General features: G+C 37.6%; 1 protein-coding gene across 1 annotated transcript in view; it reads right to left on the reverse strand.

The window, feature by feature from the left end:
* OLA1 (Obg like ATPase 1) overlaps positions 1–21,557 on the reverse strand; it is a 113,954-nt gene that overhangs the window by 30,646 nt on the left and 61,751 nt on the right. The window contains exons 6-7 of the mRNA XM_080927226.1: positions 13,459–13,539; positions 13,061–13,158 (exon numbers count right to left, since the gene is read on the reverse strand). Of these exons, the coding sequence (XP_080783352.1) occupies positions 13,061–13,158; positions 13,459–13,539 (179 nt within the window). The remainder of the gene's footprint in view (positions 1–13,060; positions 13,159–13,458; positions 13,540–21,557) is intronic.

A 21,557-nucleotide genomic window follows, 5' to 3' on the forward strand; every position in this document is an offset into this window, starting at 1 on the left:
TCTCCAGTTACTTTTTATAAATGCTGTCTGGGATGACAGCTTAATGTGTACCACATGCAATATTTATTCTTCTTCAGTGTCAGACTGTCTAGCCATCCCAGGGAATACAAAGAATGTCACTTATTAGGATAAAAGCACAAGGAAGGTAATCAAGGACACATGTAACATCAGCCAATCATGCCCCGTTTCCACATCCTCCTCCATTCATAACAGTTCAACAATTATCTGCCGATAACTTGCTCTCAGGCTGTTTGTGTTCACCATAATGGTGCTTTGCATTTATTTTGCTCTTTAGAATTGGACACTTGCTGTGCCATACGTATTTGTCAAAACTTTATATCTTCTGTCAGAAATGGGTTAGAATATAAAATAATTTCTGTTTGTCAGGAACCACTAATACAACAATCAGTAACCCTTGATGTCAATAGGCCACTAAAATAAACTATAAAACTGAAAACCACAACTATTAAATATTTCATAGGAAAGAAAGTCCCTAAGTGATACCCTGTATGAAAGCAGGTATTCCCAGCTGAGCCACACGCACACCTCCAGCACAGGGCTGAGAATGCCGACTAGCCTTGCTTTTCCTTTTGTTTCACTTTCCCAAGCTTATAAAGCTTACAGAACCTTCCAATCTAATGTGGTGGTATTGAAACTATATATTCTAAATGTCCAAATAATAATTCAGTTAATAAATATTTGACGGTCCATAATATTTTAATTAATAACATTTGAAACAAAATATCCTAGTAATACGACAATCATACTTTGTATACTTTTTAAAAAAACATAATTCCTAAACCATATTTAGTTCAAACGCTGTATTTACTCAGATATGGTTTTGCAGCTGTATTATAATAGCCTTTAGAAGCTCTTGATGCAGACAACCACATGTTATCTTTGAATATAGAAAGAAAACAAATGGTTGCTATCACCGTATTCTCTTGTTTTGTTCTCTTTTGTCTCGGTTATAGATCTGGCCTGAATTAGCTTAAAGCTCTATGATATAAGAAACTGTTATACAAACTGTTCTGTATAACTCCTTAAAATATAATTGGGGGGACACCTGTTTCCAAATAATAAGGTATTCTTACAGATTTCTCTTTTCCAGTCTCTATTTAAGTCATTATTTTAATGTAGAAGGTGATTTACTTAGTTATATAGTACTACTACATAGCTACTGACTAAAAAAGAAAATATACAGGACAGAGACTCAAAACTCCATTTGGTTAGAAATGTATAGGGACAAATCTTAATCAGTGAAAACAAGACAGAGCAAGATTTTCTCAAGGCCACCGTTCGGTGTAAGTCCTGAACATCTATCTATAGGACAGTCACACACAGCTAGTGTTCTGTATCAGCAAGGACTGGATTAAGAGATTTTACTACATAATGACAAGTTCCGGAAACTAGTTAGTCTACTTATGTTCATAAACACGTGTGTGCTCTCACAGAATTAGAAGAACTGCATAAAACAATACTGAAACTGAACCTATTCTATCATAGAACAGTTTAACTTAGTATGTTGTACATAGTATTTCATTTAATTCTGACAGACTTTTCAGAGAAACACTCTGACAGGTGAAGACACCAAGGGCTGTAAGAAAGCTAATCAAACTGTGTTGTCATTCTTCCTATATTTCCCAATTAGATGTGTTCTCTGTCAGACATGAATTTTTGTAAATTTTCACTAGGATTTAAGCAACATAGAAATTTCTTTGCATGCTTTTTTGCATTAAAATATGCTATAATGCAAAAACATTTCATACTTTATCTCCTGAATTCAAAATAAAAGAAATGTTCCAATATTTAGCTAGTTTTTTACTTCACCTCTCTAAGCCTTGGGCTGTCGTCCCTAACAGGCCGTATTGTCCTGTGAGCCTGCTGAAAAGATGAAGCACAGCAAAAAGCATATGGAGATGCCTCTACGTCAGCACACACTGAGCTTCTGACCGATGGTAGTTACTTCTCCCAAGTCTCATTCCCACGTATCTGTGCATATGAACATGCACATACACAGTTATGAACTAAAACAGTAATTACCCAGAGCAATACACAAATCACCCACTTGACACACAAGGACAGACAGACCTGCATCTCTATTTTTCAGGTAGTTCTTAAAAGCAAACCCTTATTGATGCCGAGAATGGGAAAAATGGTCTTGGCCAGGGAGTAGTACAGTAACGGTGGGTATCCAATACCAGACCATCAGCCCAGAAAAAACACACAGAAGCGACATCAGACAAACCAAATGGCCTGCATTTAGGAATTTTATGTACACACACACACACACACACACACACACACACACACACACACACACACCCCACCACCACCAAACAACAACAACAACAATGAATGGAAAATGATGCCATGATTTGAAAGAGAGCAAGGAACAGTGTATGAAAAGATTTGAAGGGAGGAAAAGAAAGGAGAAAATGTTGTAATTATATTATAATCTCAAACATAAAATAAAAAAATAAAATAGAAAAACGAATCCTTATTATTGAAAATGTAATGAATATAGTAAATCAGTGTGTAATTACAAACACTGAGGGGGTGTGGTTTGATGGTATTGCACTTGTTAGCAGCCATGAGGCCTGAGTTTGATTCCAGCACTAGAAATCAAACAAACAACCAGTGGTTGGAGAAAGTAGGGTTTTTGGTTTTGCTTTTAAGATTATGTATGTTATTATTTTATGTGTGAGTGTGCCTGCCTGTATGTCTGGGCACCATGGTCATGTCTGGTGTCCAGACATCAGAGGAGAGAGCACTGGAGACCCTGGGACTGGAGTTACAGATGGTTTGTAAGCTGCAATGCCAGGTGCTGGGAACTGAACCCAGGTCCTCTCATGTGCAACAAGCATTCTTTATTTTTTCATCTTTTTAAAAATATTCTCTGCATTTACATTTAAGATGTTATCCCTTTCCCACAATATCATTCCCCCCATTACCTCCATGACGGTGCCCCCTCTCCCAACCACCCTCTACCACCTCAGCATCTTGGCATTTCCCTACACTGGGTAAACGAGCCTTCACTGAACCAAAGGCCTCTCCTCCCATTTCTGGTGTCAGAAAATGCCATCCTCTGCTGCATGTGTACCTGGAACCATGGGTCTCTCCTTGCGGACTCATTGGTTGGGCAACAAGTATTCTTAAACGCTGAACCAACTTTCCAGCCTGAAAGTAGATGTCTTAAAAAGCAAGTAAATATATTTTTTTCCATATAGCAACAGATAAACTATTTCAATAATTGTCCCTGTAAAGGCTGTTAAATTGGAAAAGAGTTTTAGAGGTAAGTCCATAAATATATTTTTTATGTTATTTTCAATTGGCACTTTCTAATTGTATTAGGAACATTTTTTAATCTCAAAAAATTCAAATCTAAAATTTATATGTACATGTATTTCTCTGTATGTATTCCTTGAATGTGCAGATGCCCACAGGAGCCAGAAGGCACTGGAGTCCCTGGATCTGGAATATAAGCTATTGAAAGCCACAAGACATGAAAGTTAGGAACTGAACTGCGGTCCTCTGGAGAAGAGCAGTGCTTGGAATTGCTGAGCCAATCTCTGACTCATGTAGAACATGTGAATTGTTTAGCAATAATAAAGCTTTACTGACATAAAATGTATAGTACAGGAATGTGCCTGGCATGTGACATATTTTCAGGCCCTTTTTATTTTGGCAGCATCTCTGATGACCTGGTGCTGACACTGGATGACACAGCTGTGAAGAACACTGAGTGGGCTCTGCAGACAAATGGCTGAGGTTTCAATCCTAACGCTGCCTGGTGGCTACTCTGGTCATCATCTTTAATTTCCTTCTTCCAAAGGTGAGCGATAATATTATCTACTTTATAAGGTTCTTGGGACTCAAATATAAGTGGTTCATTAATAAGTGCAGACTGTCATTACCCACCACAGTCCAACATTAGTCATACAAATTATTTGCCATAACTCTAGTTGGTGGTATTTTCTCCTGTCCTACAGCTTGCTCAGTCTGGCAGTAAAGAATTGTTTTTTTTTTTTTTAACAATAATTTGCTATTTTTTAAAGACTTTTTTATTTCATATATGTGGGTACACTGTTGCTATCGCTGTCTTCAGACACACCAGAAGAGGGCATCAGATCCCATTGCAGATGGTTGTGAGCCACCATGTGGTTGCTGTGAACTGAACTCAGGACCTCTGGAAGCGCAGGCAGTGCTCTAACCGCTGAACCATCTTTCCAGCCTGATTTAGGAAACATTTCCTTGTCAGAAACATTAGTGTGCAAGAAGAGCCACAGAAGGGTGTGCAGTGCTATAAAACCGAGACAGCTGGGACAGACATACACTCACAGCCGTGCCCATCACTGTCACTGGTTTGTTTCCAATGGAAATACGTTCATGTCAATACATAAAAACTGACGTTATAGTTTGGGGAAGTCTAGACTGTAGCAACACCAATTATTTCAGATTCGGCAATTTTATACAATTTTCAGTTTTTGGTAGTGTCTACAGAATTTTCTCTACCTGAATTTTATAACACGTCTAAAAATGAATGCTAAAATATACTTCTTTCGCCTCTTAGCAGTGAGGCAAATTAATTAATTTAAGTAATTAATTAATAAAACCAAAAGGCAAGGCAAACCCAGCAACAAGAGAAATGCATCGTAGGAGTAGCACATAGTTCAAGTCTGTGGGAATTCACAGTACATCCCATACTTACCACCTGCTTCTATATCACACATGGAAAAGACATAAATGTTCACATCATCTGGACCTCTTTCACTACACACACTCAAGTAAATGGGCATATTCTGTTATCTTTCCAACTGTCCCATCTATAAAAAGTGTACGATATTATTATTGATATAAGCTTCACAGCTTTTTATTAACATCTTAGCAATTTCTGAGTTTCAAGTGCCTGTCACACAGCAGGAAATTAAACAAATGGTGATCTACTGTGTCTTTTGGTTTGGCATAGGAAAGGCTAACCAATGACATTCAATGTAGAAAAAAATAAAGAGTTAAACTTTAGAATGCATATATTTAACGTATGTTGAATTGCAGTATCTTTGAATGAGAACCCCTAAGTTCTTTTTTAAGTAGTTTCTTGAAGCTCTGTAAGATAATAAAATCCAGTCTCTCCATGACTGCACTGACCCCGTTTTCTGTCCCAGCTCTGAACCTCAGTGAGCTCCTTCTTCCTGAGGCCGTCTGCTATGTTAGCTAAGATGGCATCATTAGGCTGTTTTGCCTTTATTCGCTGTTCTAATAATGTCTCAACATTATGTTTAATGTCTTGTTGAATATCTATTTCCATGAGACAACGGCCTTATGGGAACAAGGGCCTTTTCTATTTATAACCTACGACACACAGGAGGCATCAATAATTGTGCAGTCACAGATAGTTCCAAGTCTTCCGCATTCAGGACACAACTCTGACCTTTCGGAAGAGAACCAAGTCCTCTTAACCACTGAGCCATCTTTCCACGTCACTAAATATTCTTTTTTTTTTTTTAAACTTTATTTTAAAAAACAAAGATAAAAGAAAAAAATTTTAAACATTTTTGCATAAATGTATACAAATACAATTGTGTCAGTGCTTGGCTTTTTTTTTTTTTCTTTTTTTTTTTAAGGTTTGATACTCTGCATTAAGGTCTTACTAGTTACAATGAGCAAAAAGTACATGTAAAACAGGATGTAACCCGGAATTAGTCAACGTTTTCTTGGTGTATAAGGATTGAGCATGACTTTTTTTTGTTTGTTTGTTTGTTTTTTTTTTTTGTTTTTGTTTTTTTCTTGAACTTCACATAGTTTGTGAGTTGTTTCTGGGGCAGTCCGAGCCTCTGGGGTTAGCATCCCACTATCAGTGACTGCATATTATGTCTGCTCTTTTGTGACTGGGTTATCTCACTCAGGATGATATTCTCTAGATGCAACCATTTTCTTAAGAATTTGGTTAAGTCATTGTTTCTGATGGCTGAGTAGTACTCCATTGTGTAAATGTACTCACTAAATATTCTTAATGACACTTTTTATGAAGTTAATTTTCTCGTTGCTATAATAAAGTATTTTTTAAAAGACAGAATGGATACTTATACAAAGCGCCAACCTTATAAATAAGGGTGAGCTCAAAGTTTTCATGTCAACTATCTCAGGAAATAGTTTTGAGCAGAAAACTGGTAATAAAATTGGACACAAACACCAATGCATGTCTCACCTAAACTGAACTGTCTGCTACAATGTAGGTTAAATAAGCTTTGATGGTGCTTGTCACAAGACTAATGTTTCTGATGGAAAGATGTGTTCTTGAAAACTTAAAAATATGAAGACACAATAATTTAGGTAGTATTACTCATCTTGACTATAGACATGCCAATTCTACATGTGTATTTTATTTTCACATGCACACATTTCTTCAATGCTAGCCAAATCAACGGCTGCCCACTCTAAGGGAAGACAAGAAGGCACACCATGAGACTCAGGGGAAATGTCTTACTTTCAAGAACTGAGGGAAGAGAGAACAGGACTAGGGGAAAAGTCAAGTCTTATCTCCAGCCTTGCAAGAAAAGGTGCTCCTAAGCTGGGTGCTCAACCTGCATGATGCTCCATGAAATTGCAGGTAGGGAAATTCCTACAAACCAGAATGTGGAGCTTTAGAAGCTATTGGATATCTGCACAAACACCTTTTTTTGGTAAATTTACAGTATTTTGTTTTAAAAATCATAACATTTAGAGGCTATATAGCTTAGTAATAGAGCATGTGCTTTGCATATGCTAAGCAAAAGTGAAAGGAAACAGAAAAGTCTAGCATGGGAAGGCGTGGCTCTTCAGGGGATGCTCTCCATGCAGCACTCCATGCACATCCAAGGGATGGCATCCTTCATCCTTCACATTCACTAGAAACACACCACACACATGCAGAGAAACTGAGAGATTTCTCATAAAGGGGTTTTAGAAGAACAAATTCTAATTTATTTTAAGACATTTTTAATGCAATGACGATTTTTAAAATGTTACTAATAGAAGCTTAGCAGCAACAATAAGACCATCGAAATTACAAACAGTTACACTGTAGGGCTATAGGGCCACAGTGACCCTGGGCGTCTCACTGAGCTTGTGAGCTCCCATGACATGGGATACATATTGCTTCTTTACTCAGGCATCAGAGAAAAGCTAAGGAAAATACCCAGTATCCAAAAGGTGCTTCAGGACAAACAAGTCCCTTTTCCTGTTACTAAATTACTCTTGAGCTATAATAATTAAGTCTGGAGAATTTTGTTTCTATAGAATATATTTTATATGAGCAATAGAATGAACTGCTCTCTATAGGATGGCTTATGTAATTTGCCTAAGTAAAAAACCAACCAACCAACCAAAACAACAACAAAATACCAAGTAGCAGAGTCCACAACATTGGTACTTCAAATTTAATTTCCTTTTGTCTCTGCCTCTGTCTGTAGTTCTGAGATTACAGGTGTCTGCCATACCTGGCAAAGCAGTGTTTTTCTTAATAAGTCAACTTCTGGATAAAAGCGATTCCCTAATTTAGAACTAAAGCATACGCTCAGACTGTCTCAGAGTTCATTTTTCTTACTAGATATGTTATGAATATATAGCATTTTGGGTTAGCCTTCAAAAAGTCTGGTGAACTATAATTCTAAATGTGAGTTCTGTATCTAGAGAGTATGTAGCATGAGGGCAAAGGCCAGAGAAAGCAATACTTTCTCTTATCCTGCAAAGACGGCATAATGGACAAAATACTGAAATAGTCCAAACAGTTCTCCTCTGTGTTGTCCCAGACAAACATGTACACCATTTAAGATGCCATTCCACTTGCACAAGGCTGTGTCTCAATTCCAACAATCTTAGATTTTCTGAACTTCAAAATTCTCCACTTCTACCAACCACTAGTCAAATTCCATTTTTTATTACTGTTACTAGTTTTTAGTGTGCATGGGGTGTTTCCTGCATATATGTCTGCATACAGCGTGCATGCCTGATGCCAACAGAGGCCAGAAAAGAGTGTTGGACCCCTGACACTGTATTTAAATTGTTAGGAGCCAGCACCATGTGGGTGCTAGAAACAGAACCCAGGGTCTCTGGAAAAGCAGCCAGTACTCTTCTCCACTGAGCCAGCCCTGCTGTCCCCTGAACTCCCATTCTTGATTATAGCTTATCCTAAGTCATTGTTTGGGAAACAAAATCAGATCTGAGGTCATTAATCTCTAATACATGGGCTTTTAAGGAATTTATCTTGAACTATCCTCCAATGAGTAGGAATGGGTACCAGGGAAATTCTTTATGAACATGAATCATTGGTAATTTGAAGAACACTGCAGAATTATAAACAAAATTCTTTCATTTTCTAGATCACGTGTATGTCTGTGTATGACAGTGGTTCTCAACCTGTGGGTCACACTGCCTTGGAGGGTCAAATGACCATTTCATAGAAGTCACCTAAGTATTCTATGAAATGCTGTCTTTAAAAAGGGCTTAAACCGTACATTCTCTTGAAGCTAGAAAAAATTATGAAACGTTTGTTGTTTTTTGTTGTTTATAGAGAAAAAAACACGTAATCCTATGCATTTGATGGATTATATCACTCAGAAATCACCAATAGGAGATGATGCTCATGGAAATTACAACTGATGATCCTAACATAGTATTTTTTTTTAATTAGTGAACTATCTCACAAATAGAAATAATGAGCCATAAATCACACTGAACAAAATGCAAACAGGCTTTCACATATGCATTTATTGTGGGGCAATTGTCTTCTCTTTACAGAGAAAGACACATTTCTATAATTAGCGTCCTCATGATGTATACTAGTATACTATTACCATTTGATAAGAATTTGAAATTGCTGAAAGAGTAACCAAAAACCATTTAATGAAAACCAAGCAGAAGTCTGGCTCACTCATGCATAATTCGTGGGCTTGAAAGCTAAGAAGGCAAGAGGATTGCTTCAAGTTCAAGGCCAATCCTGGCTTTATCAAAGAAAAACAACCACAAACAAAACAAATCCAGAAATTCACAAATATTATCACATGAAACAAATATTGCATGAAAACACACATATATGAGAAAATGTGAGAGGCTGGTGAGGTGGCTCACTGGGGAAAGACACTTGCCACCAGCCTTGATAGCCTGAATTCCATTCTAGGAATCATATGATTCAGAAGTTGTCCTCTGAGGACCACAAGCATGCCCTGGCACGTACCATGTACATATATATATATGCAAATAAATCAATTAAACTTTTATTAAAAATAATTTGGTAAAGTAAGTAAAGATTAAATCTATTCCATGATTTTCCCCTACACCAGTTACACAATATGTATCATTCTGAAGTCATTTTTGGTTTTGTAACAAACATCAAAAACTAACAAAAGCAGAAAGTTGGGCAGACAAAAAGCTGAATTAATGACTAGTGTGGTGGCACACACCTTTATTCCTAGCATTAGGGAGGCAGAGGCAGGTGGATCTCTGAGTTTGAGGCCAACTTGGTCTATAAGCAAGTTCCAAGACAGCCAGGATTATACAAATAAACACTGTCATGAAAAGCTAAAAATCAAAACACAAAACAAAAATAAAAAAACTTGAATCATACATAATATGTATATAGTCTAATAAGGCTTTTGCGAATTTAAAATTTTGTATCCTTGACATAGTCTGACTGTTCTAAAGCTTGAAAAGATTTCCAAATATCTGTCTATAAATCTTGAAACAATTTCATCATTTAAAATGACTCACTTATTAACCAAGATGTATGTAAGAAGTGTGCATGTTTTAAATTTTACTTGTATTTCTAGATGAATGTCTATGTGGTACAAACAGTCAAGACTTAACTGTCCTTATCAATAGTTTACACAACGGTAAGGACAAGGGAGCACATGAACGAAACATAATTGGTAGCTCTTAGGTGTAAAAATATCTAAAATTAGTTTGTTCTACTGATTCCATAATTGGACAGCATATATTACTAACAGAGCAGCAAAGGTACAAAGATTGAAATTTAAACCTCCAATTAAGCAGCGGTTTGACAGTTTGAATGTCCCATACCTGCTTGACACCATGACTCACTAGGCAATCTAAAATGAAAATTAACACTGGGTATATAATCTTGCTTGTAACAACTGATCATGTTTAGAAAATGAAGTGTTCAAAAATCATTAGCAACCACCAAAATCAACAAAAATGTCCACATAGTTTTATTCATTCATTTGTAATAATAACATTAAAGGTTTCTCTAGATTCTTTTACAGTGTCTTGATTACTGTCATCTGATCATAACACAACTACAGTCACCCTGGCTGCCATACCAGCTTCTCTTCAGGACCTAGGTGTTGGTCATCCATCAATGAACTAATGAATTCAGCATTGTTAATACGGTGGACGGTCAGAGTCGGTACAGCTTTTACCTTTCAAAAGTCAGTGCCTGTAGTTCATATACAATAGCCTTATCTACCAAAATGCTTCTTTAAAAAAAAAAAAAAACTAAACTAAAAAACAGAACCTTAGAATTAAAAAAATAACACCCTATCATTTAAAATGAATTTTAGCCAGTAATCAAAAATGTTTATTGCTCTAGAAATGTGACCTGAAATAAATATAGTCTTCCTCTTGGGGTCAAAGCCACAGACTTTTCTTGATCTTTTCTAACCACCAAAAATAGTTTTCTACATTTAAAACACAGGAGTGTATGTGTGTGTGTGTTACTTCTTGATGCTGGAGACAGCTCAGGACCTTGTACAAGTTAGGCAAGTGCTACTACCTAGCAGTCCCAGCTCCTTCAAGCACATTTATTACCGCTTCCCACATCAGTCCTATTTGCTACAGTAATATTACATGTTAACCTTAAAACAATTTTTTTTTTTTTTGCAGGGCAGGTAAAAAAGCAACTGATGTAAATGGGGCTTAGATACAAACATTAGCAACAACCAAGATGCTAACAGAGCAAATGGACTTAGAATTAAAATCAATTTTACTATTTACATTTGCTTACAGTGTTGTAACACTGCAGAGCCCAGTGTGCTCATCTTTCATAATAAGGAATCGTCTGCGCTCTACTATGAAGGCTGTGCTACATGGAGGATTTAAAGCCACAGCCGAGCGGCTGGATGGAAGCAAACTGGCAATCTTTCTGGCTCCAGTAGATGCCATTCCCTATCACACAGTGCTTCCCACTCATAAATCCATGACAAATACTTCCTCAATCGTGCTTTACGAGCAGGATGCACAGGGGGTAGTCAAGGGCTAGCTTGAGGGAAAATAGGAACAGCAGGCGGCAGAAACTGTACAGAAAATGGCTATGTGGTAAATGCTCTTCTGGAACATCACTCAGTTACCCAGTCTTTGATCTTTCAGCTACAATTACACTAACTTCCACAAGATCTGGACACCTCCCCCAACACACAGATCCCAACATCAGACCAGATCATTAGCTGACATAAAACCTACAAAAATTTGGTTTTATAAATAGAACCATTCATACATCTATGTTGTTACAAATTAAAATTTGTTATTTAGACAAGAGTAGTTTCAATGGGCTATAACCATATCATCATCACAACTGCTCTCACAAAACATGGGGTGTCTGGCGACAGCTAAATCACAGACTGGCGTCTCCTAAGCAGTCTGTCTACCATTAGGGTCTGGGAAATGGTATTTACTATACAATTAGAGCCAGGGAGTTCTACCTGTAATCATCGAAATACAGGTGTGAGAAGCCCCTTTGGGCAAGGAAACTGACTCATCCCTTTTCATGTAAACTTTGATGTCTGTATTGTTTTACCCAGCCTCAGGAAAAGTTACCATTCATTCTTCCATGAGGAGATTTATTAACTTAAGTCAAATAATACATTTTAAAACTCTTTCTTAAAGCAAACAATTTTTGACACATTAATCATCAAATTTATTAGAGTTTGAAACAAGATGAAACTGATTATATTTTAAAGTTAATTACTTTTTGGAAGACAATGACCAGTCTGAACTACATTTTTATTCTAAATTATTCTTTCTAGAACATTGCCAATAAAGAGGTTAAACTCGGCATCCTATCAGGGACACAAAATGTCTTGTAGTAATACCAACAGGGCATTTTTAGTTGCAGTAATTTCACAGAATTTATTCTAATGATTTATTGGAGTTAACCATCTGACATTAATTATTGTTTTGGCTTCCAGTCTATGAATGTTTATTTTTCAGTTTAAAGCCTTCTCACTCTTTGATATCATATGGAAATGAGAATTTTTTAATGGAAAATTGAAACCATGTGCATCTAAGTACTTAATGAAGTACAGGGAGAAACCGACAATATATTTTGGGAGAACTCAGATCTTTTTCTTTGTATAGTTTTGATTTGTTTCTATGACTCAATAGTATAAAACGTGAGGGTCTAGTGAGGCAAGTCACTGAGCACTGTGCAAATGTCTCGGTACCACACCGACAGAAGAGCTCCACACAGGAGTTCTCTTGGACATTTTAAGGAACGGTAGCCAATCTTGCAGATTTTAGTTACACACTAGAATGGCAACATGCAAATGCAGCATGTTTCAAACCAGGATCCATTTCCACACCTAAGTTTTGCTTCTCTCTCTCTCTCTCTCTCTCTCTCTCTCTCTCTCTCTCTCTCTCTCTCTCTCCCCACAACTATTCAATCTGGAATTTAAAATTTATGTCCAGCTGCAATCCCTCAGAGAGGTTTTAAGGTCACCTGAAATATCAATGTGGCTACAAATTCTCAGTTTAAAATACTTTATTGTTCTAAATAAATTTACTCTAATTTTGTAACAAAACTAAACAAAATATTTTAAAAAGTTAAATTTGATAAGCAAATTTGTATGATTCAAAATTTCCTAATCAAATCCAGTTTGTAATGTTCTCTTAGTGCAAATCATCTAGGAGACTTACCTTTTAAATGTAATATGAGATAAAGCTTTCTAATGCTTAACATTTTATAAGAAAAAGATACTGAAATCAAACACATCATACACACATCTATACATACCTATATGCTTTGTATCAGAAATATGTATGTGGATATATCCAGAGAAGAAAAACTTACCATTTGTTTTTCTTTCTTATATAGTCTTTTTCAGAAAGATTCACCAAGTAGACCATTGGTTTGGAAGTCAAAAATAAGTGTTTATTCAACACTTCAATCTAGAGTAGGAGACAGAGAAAGAACCCTTTTGAAAAGCTTATTAAATATGGAGTAAGACATTGAATTATTTGAACATAAACACTTTTGAGTAAACATTTTCATTTTTATAATCTTTTGTTTATAAAGGGTTAGATGTGATGAGATATTTAAAGTGGCAGACTGGGAAAAGGGGAAATAAGCTTAGGAATTTACCACAGCTGACAGAAGTAAAACTATGTAACACTAACTACAGGATAATAGCCGCTCAATTTGTTCTCTGAGAAATCAAGAGGGAAGGCAGTAACAGTATTTACACGTACCTCCTTGTCATTCCAGTCATGATAGAAGCGAACAGGTTTCTTTTGATCTATAACCCAAGACTTGACTTTGCACATTATGTCCTGCACACAACCAAGGAAAAAAGTAAATGCAAGATGAGCAGTAAGCACCGGACACTAAGTGCTAAAAGTTTCAAGTCCTCAAAATAAAGATAACTCTTGTAATGAGCAGAAATACAATTTTTGTTTCTCAAACAAAAACTGATGAAACATTGATGAAGCATTACATTTTTAGTGTACAAAGTCAGCAAAATCAGTTAACATAACAATAAGGAAAGCTGCAAGACAACTTGACCACATCTAAGAAATTCAGAGTCAACGCTATCTAGGGATGTCACATGGCATTATGGAACGAGGAGTATACTGAAGAGAGAGTAAAGCAGTTTTCCCTTAAAAAGAAATGTAAACAAAATAACTTTAAACCTACGACTGATTATTTACTCTGTAAAATACTAAATGAACTGACCCAAACCTTTTCTCTTCTGAATTAATTTTTTTGCCAACCCTTCTCCCTGTCACTTCTCCACTGCTCCCCTACCCCAACCTGCTGAAGCCTCCATTACACAATGGCAAGAGCCCTGCACTGGTGACCTCCAACCAGCTGCATTCACTTTCAGAACATCTCTCTCTGCTGGAAATCTAAAGGCCTTTTAGTTAGCAAGCTAGTGTGCATTCAGAAGGAGGAACTGCGGGAAGAGGCCGCTGGGCTTTGTTTCTCTGGCCTTTCTTCACAGAAAGATTAATCATCTGTGAAATGGAAACGCCAAACAGCAAGTGACACAAACTGAACCCTTCAAGCCTTTCCTCATCAGTTCTGTGGGTCTGAATCTAAAAGCTGCGTGTGGCAAGGGTCTCCTTACAGGCAGGTGTTAATAAAAGGCTCTCAGGGCTGAAAGGTCAAACTGAGCTCTTCCAGAAGAGGCATATTTGAGAGTCATCTGGACCTTCAGTTTTGGGGACATTTTTTTGTTTTGTTTTTGTAAAGATAATTTATGGGCGTGTTTTAAATATTCATTTCTTTAAATTTGTTGCAGCACAATTTCTAGTAATAGATTTCCTGAGAGTATTTTTACATCACTATGGCCAGTTATTCTCTTGTAAATGTCCATTTGTATAAATTATCTCTATATTTAGTATACCTTCCTTGTAAATCTTACTGTTACCAACAAGAAAAATAAAGAAAAGGCCCTGTATCCTTAGATCCTGATTTGAAGCCCCCCCAGGGAAAGGGCTTCCCATGGATTTTAACAAGGAAGGGGCAAGACGAAAACTTTTAATGAAATTGAACATATTCTGCTTAAGAATAATCACTTTTACTCTTCTATAACTGAATTTCACTCATAAATGTTTAAAAGTGGCTAATGTAACACCATTTCCTACAAGGAGAAGATCAAAGTGCTATATTACAAATGCATTATGATTAAAAAAGCCCTGTGCAGCCTTGCTATTAACTGTTCTTTAAACCCTAAAAGGCTTCCCATAGATCTCACTTGGCACTGCATATACAACCTTTGACAAGTAATGTAGACCATTTTTATTCATTGCCTAAAATTGTAGGCAATTATGTGCGTCACACTGGCCACCTGCAAATCCTGAATGCCTGCTGCAGTTGTCAGTGCAAAAAACTAATGTCGGAGGGGATTAATCTAGGGGGAGAGAGTCCTCTTTAATGGCTCCAGCAGGTGAAATGGCCCAGCTGGTTACGATGATGAGTGGCCAGAACAGCTTATGTAGAGACATGCAACAAGATTATACAAAGGGAGAAAACAGAGGGACCTTATACTTCCTTCTATTAATCCTTTTCAATTAAAAAAACAAAATAGACGAAAGCCAATTCAACATAAGAAAGGGAATTAAATTTTAATCATATAAAAAATATGAAATACTTTGTGACAATAAACATTCTCACAAAGCCAAAGGGCCTTAGTGAGTGCTGATCACTAGTGAAGGAATTTCAAGGTTTCTTTTCATTTAAAAGTAACCAGAGTCTTGCTTCAGGCACAGAGGCATTTGGCTTTTGTTTTCAGGTTTTCCTTTCATACTATAACCTAGGAGCACTACAGTTTTCCTAAAGAGAACCAAGTCATCCATGAAGTCCACTAGCAGTATTTTCCTTAGAAACCAGTTAGATGTCAGATTACTTAAAGACGCCAGTTTTATCTAAGAAGAACCAGAAATAGATGCAGTCAGATAAGACCATCCCTTGTAAATAATAAGTGGATGCTATATTTTCAGTGTGTTCCTTTCTTATATAAAAGAAAAACTAATTCTAGTAAGAAACTAACATCTTACAGCCGATCTGAAAAACTTCTAATTGGAGCAAAAGGGGGTTATTTAGCATAATAGGCTAAGTAAATGTTTCCTTTATGGTTACATATATAAGCATATATATTAACAAATACAATATATTAATAATACATACAAAAATGAGCAATATAAGTTTCCACTTAAACAAATTTAGTTAGCTGAAAAATATAAACTTTACCCACGTTTGACAAATGAGCACACAATAAAGACATTACTAATCCCTTCTTGTTAATCTTTAATGGGTTTTAGTCATTTTGAGATTTTGTATTTCTTTTTTAAGATTTTTATTCATGTGTGTGAGTTTGTCTGCTATATGTGTGCAGGTGCCCACAGAGGCCAGAAGAGGGGATGGGATCCCCTGAATCCAGAAGTTGTGAGCCTCCTGATGTTTGTGCTAGGACTGAATTCAAGTACTCTGGGAGAACAGCAAATATCCTTAACCATTCAGCCATCTCTCTAGTCCCTGAGACTTCACACTTCTCATTTATGAGCATTTTGCCTGCATGTATGTCTGTGTACTATGTGTGTGTCTGGTGCCATGGAGGTGCAAAGAGGACATCAGATCCTTTGGAACTAGAGTTATACAGATGGTTATGAGTTACCACAGTAGGTGTCAAGAACTGAACTCAGTCCTTTCTAAGAGCAACCAATGCTTTTAACCGCTGAGCCATCTCTCCCACCCAAGATTTCATACACATACAGCAGAGGACTGCCTGGTCTGGCCTCAGTGGGAGAAGATGTACCTAATTCTTGAGAGACTTGAGACACCAGGGAGTGGGGAGGTCTGGTGGGGGTTGGGAGGGGACATGGGGGTTGGGGAGAGGAGGTATGAGATGAGGAACTGTAGGAGGACAGACTGGGAGGAGGACAATGACTGGACTGTAAAAAATATGAAAAATATATTCTGTGTATTATAAAGAATAAACCTGTCTGAATTATGTATTCACTTGTATTTTTATGGGTATACTAATCTTAGATCTAACAATATAATGCTTAGTATCGAAACAAATGCTAGATGTACTGTTTATGATGGAGCTCTTTAATGGCCCTGTGCACAGAGATGTACGAAATGTGTAAATGAGCCAAGTATTTACCTATAATGACCAGGGCAAGTGGACGTGGAGCTCAGAGGCAATGACTGGTTAGTTACACAGGACTCTGGGTTTGGGCCGGCACATTTTACTATGGAACAATGAAGGCGCCTGGGTTGAGGCAGTGCTCTTGCACTCGGGTTTAGATACACTACTGTGATATGTTTGAAAAACCAAAGAGGAATCATCCAGGAATTAAATATACTCATTTGGAGCTAGGGATAGAAACTTAAAATTTACCTATATTTAGACAATTAATTCTAGCCATAGGTATGAATGTGACCATATACAGAAAGACTTTATAGTAAGAGAAGAGCTGTCATGATTTAAATGTGAAACATTTCCCACAGGTTCATGTCTTTAAACACCTGGTGCCCAGCCCACCGGTGTTGCTATCTGAGAGACTGAGTAACTATTAGAAGGTGGGCCCAGCTGGGGGAAGGGTCATCAGGAGACGGTCTTACAGCTTTACAGCCCAGATGTGCTTCCTGTCCTGTTTCCTCCCTGCTGCACAGACCTATAAGTAAGTAGCCTCCACTCCTGCCAGTGTGGCCTGGAGCTGCCACACCACCCCTATTACGATAGAACTAAAATAAATTCGTAAAGTTGTTTCTTCTCAGGGTTTTGGCTAAAGCAGCAAGAAAAGTAATCAGTACACAAAGTTGCCTCACTATGTGATTCATAAGTATTTGGAACCAGTTTACAGAAGAAACGAGGAAGAGTTCAGAGCTGCAGGCCAGAGCAGGGTTCCTAAGACTTCTATTAATAACTTCTTTATACCTAAGCAAATTTTAATGACCCTGTGTATAGAGGTATACAAAATATGTAAATGAACCAAGTATTTACTAATAATTATAAAAATTTTATTTAAAAACCATTTTTGCATGCATATATTATCACCTACTAGAAACTAGAGCAATTTGCATACTATGAGATGGGTATTTACATAAAGAATTAAACTCTGGCTGAAAATAATCTAGTTTGACAGAGACAAGTAAGTATTACATAAAACTGAGAACTCTGCACTAGGCATAGTGGAGCACACCTTTAGTCCCAAACAGAGGCAGGAAGACCTCCACAATCTCCAGCTTTCTGAATAATGACTTGAGTCCACAAGTAAGAAATCCTACATCTGATCTCATGGAATGAGTGGCAGTAAAGATGAAGGAATACCAAAAATTGCATTAAACTGTCTTCAGGCAGTACACATATACAATGTATATGAAATATAAGTGGCTCTATGTTTAGAATTTAGACCCAGTGCTCAAGATATAACAGAAGGTAATGTGCAAATAATGAAGAATGTGAAGACAAATCCACATCAGAAACACTTCTGCTCCCAACAATTTACACACAATTCAAGCAATCTGCACAGGGAAACAAGGGGGTGGGAGGGAAACAGATGGGAAAGGGAGGGACAGATGGAGGGAAGAAAGGAGGATTTCTGGACAAAATATAATTTTATGAATATACTAAAAGTTCATTGAAATGTATACTGTAAAAGTATGAATATTTTAGTATATAAATTGTCTACAAAGCCACTTTAAAGCAACAGAAAAAAAAAGGAAGCTTTCCTTCGGATAAGCAGAGTAAGTCAGCTTCAAGTTTGGTTGGTGGAAAATTAAAAGAAGTTCTGTTGCAGACTTTATCTTGGTCTTTGGAGTTGGGGTGGGGGCAGGTAATCAGGAATGGGTGGGATTATGGAGTGACCAAAGAGTCCATGGGAGGGGGGAAGGGAGGGAAGGGAGGGAGGGAGAAAGAGAGGGAGAGAAGAGAGCACCACATTATGTCCCGTTATGTCCCCAGCCTAGATCTCTCTGTCATTTGCCCATCTATCACAAGCCCCAGTGCTGTGGACTAGGCTGGCCTTGGCATGTGATCGTCCTGCCCCTGTTGCCCAGGTGTGAGCTACCATGCCTCTGGTTTTTATTTTTAATTTTTTCCTGCTGTTTTTGAGACAGCGTCTCACAATGAACTCCTACATGGCCTTGAACTCCTGGAATTATGGGCATATACCACCAAGCCCACTCTGGAACCACTGTTTTTGGTGTCTACATACATCCCAGGAAAGTGCTCTACCACTGGTATATACCACTGACATGTCTAGCCTTTTTTTATTAGTTTATTTTATAAAATATTGTTACAACTCACAAAATTTGTTAGTGTCTCGCCTTTTGTATCAGTTCCTAGATGAATTAACTTTTGTCTTACATGCTAAACAAACTGATGATCGTCAATCGGTCTAGTCTCTGCTTCATCTTGGGAGGGCTCAAACACTTCCATCCTCAAGTTGAGAACAGGGTATACTAAGACTCATACTTGACTTAGTCCTTTTCCAAAGTAATGTGGCTCAGCCCACAACTTGTGTTGAGGTTAATCATTCCCAAGATAGTCTCTAAGGGGCATTTGACCCTATGCAGTGGTGTCCTGCAAGGGCGCTGCCAAAATAGAAGTGAAGGCAATGTAATGCTCAGGCTCATGAATCTGGATCAGAAAATAGAAAGAGGAAACATAAAAACCTCGTGAAAGAATACAATACGGAAAGAATAAAAATAAACCACCGGAAGTTAAGCAAGCTGGCTTGAAGTAGGCATAAATTGTAAAAATGCAAAAGTTGGAAATACAGATATATAAGGCAAGAGACATAAATCCTAGCGGCAACAGAAGGGAAGGAGGCTTCTTTGTGGTGACAGAGGACCAGCATATCTGGCTCTATGAGCGGTACAGTCCCTGGAGCTGTTCTGGCACGGCTTACAACTCAACTCTAAAAGGCAGGTGACTATAGAACAAACCGCTCTTGAATATTTTATTTCATTGCACTTATTGCCTGTATTTTAAAAATAAAATCCCATTTCTTAAGATAGTATTAGGCTGAACTTGTTCCTTACAAATAAAAGCTTCAATTTAAAAGTAAAAGTGCATTTCTGAGAGTAAATGGCATAGAAGTTTTTCATCTCTAGCAATTTTTAGCCATATGTTCATATGCTGTACAGCCAAATGTGAAGTCATTTTATTCTCTAAAATCTAACAATAGTTCTCTGCTAAAAATGACTGTGAATTAAGCAAAATATAGTGTTAAGAGATTATTTGGTTAATTGTAGTCAGTTATGTAGAGGTTCTCATGCAAAAAGCGAAAAGGAAAAACTAGCTCAACCCTCGACCCTTTCCACGGCTGCTTAAAAGCATGTTCAGTATTTAGAATAACTCCTTCTGGAGCCATGAAGTAGTTCAGCCTGCCACGGCGTGGTGGTCTGAATGAGAAGGCCACCATGAGCTCATGTACTTCAGTGTTTGGGCCCCAGGTGCTGGAATGGTCTTGGGAAGGGTTAGGTGTGGCCTTGTTGACTTTCAAAACCCCACACCATTCCAGTTAGTCTCTCTGCCTTGAAGCTGTGGATCAGATGAAAGCTCTCAACTACAGCTCCTGAATCATGCCTTCCGACAACCAGATTCTGCCATGATGCTCATGAACTAACTCTCTGAAACTGTAAGCAAGCCCCCAATGAAGTGTTTTCTTTCATAAATGGTGTCACTACATGGCAATGGGGAAGAAAGACACAAAGTTTGAGTCCCACACTGACATCATCACATCAAACTAAATATATGTATTATGTACATTCTAATAATAAACCATAATAATCTACCTACATTCTTGATTAATACTTTTTTTTCAAAAAAGGTGTGTATATATGTGTATGTGTGTCTGTCGGTACGCAGAAGTTGGAAGAGGACACTGGGTCCCTACAAGGTGGCATTCTACGTTGTGAAGTGCTGGACAAGAGTGTTGAGCTTAGTCTTCTGATAAGCAGTAAGCATCTTTAATACCTGAGTCATCTCTCCAGTCCTCATTGCTCTTCTCTCTGTGTGTTTATGCCCATGGATCTTACACATGGAGATGTGCTTGTGTAAGTGTTCATAGGGTGGCCAGAGGACACACTAAGTGTCATTCCTCGGGAGTCTCTCACTGGCCTGGAGCTGACCAAGTAGGCTGGTCTGGCAGGCCAGTAAGTCGGAGGGCTCCTGCCGCCTCTGTCTCTCTAGGACAGGGAGAGAATATACGTGTGCCAGAGCATTCTGCTTTTTTTATGTGGCTTCTAGGGATCAAATTCAGGACCTCTTACAAGCATTTTGCCAATTGACCTATCTTTCCCAGCCTATGCATTGTGAAGTTTTAAACTGATTAATGTACTTTAGGGTTTGCTTTCTATAAATTACTTTTTAATAGCTATAAAGAGTCTAGCGCAGTGACTCAGAGGTTAACAGTACTGCTACTCTTACAGAGAACTTGAGTTTAGTTCCCACTCATATGCTGCTCATATCTAGTTACAGGTAGTTCTGAGACTTTCTTCAGGCCTTTACAGGTACCAGGTGCTCACATTTACATGCCTCTACATGCAAGAAAGCACTCACACACAAACAAAATACATAAATAAAAGTGGTAAAAACGTAGTTGGCCTAAGCATTTGACATTCTTAATGTATTATTTTTAATGGAATAAGCCAAACAGAAAAGAATAAAACCATATAATTCTAATTTATAAGACATCAAGAATGGGCAAATCTTCGGAGAAAGGAATACAAAAGTTACCAGGAGTGGGGATAAGAAAGTAGGAAATCATGGCCAATTGTTTGTTTGTTTGTTTGTTTGAACCCCGGGCTGTCCTGGAGCTCATTCGGCCGACCA

Source organism: Micromys minutus, assembly GCF_963924665.1.
Source record: "Micromys minutus genome assembly, chromosome: 13".
In the NCBI taxonomy this organism is placed as follows: Eukaryota; Metazoa; Chordata; class Mammalia; order Rodentia; family Muridae; genus Micromys; species Micromys minutus.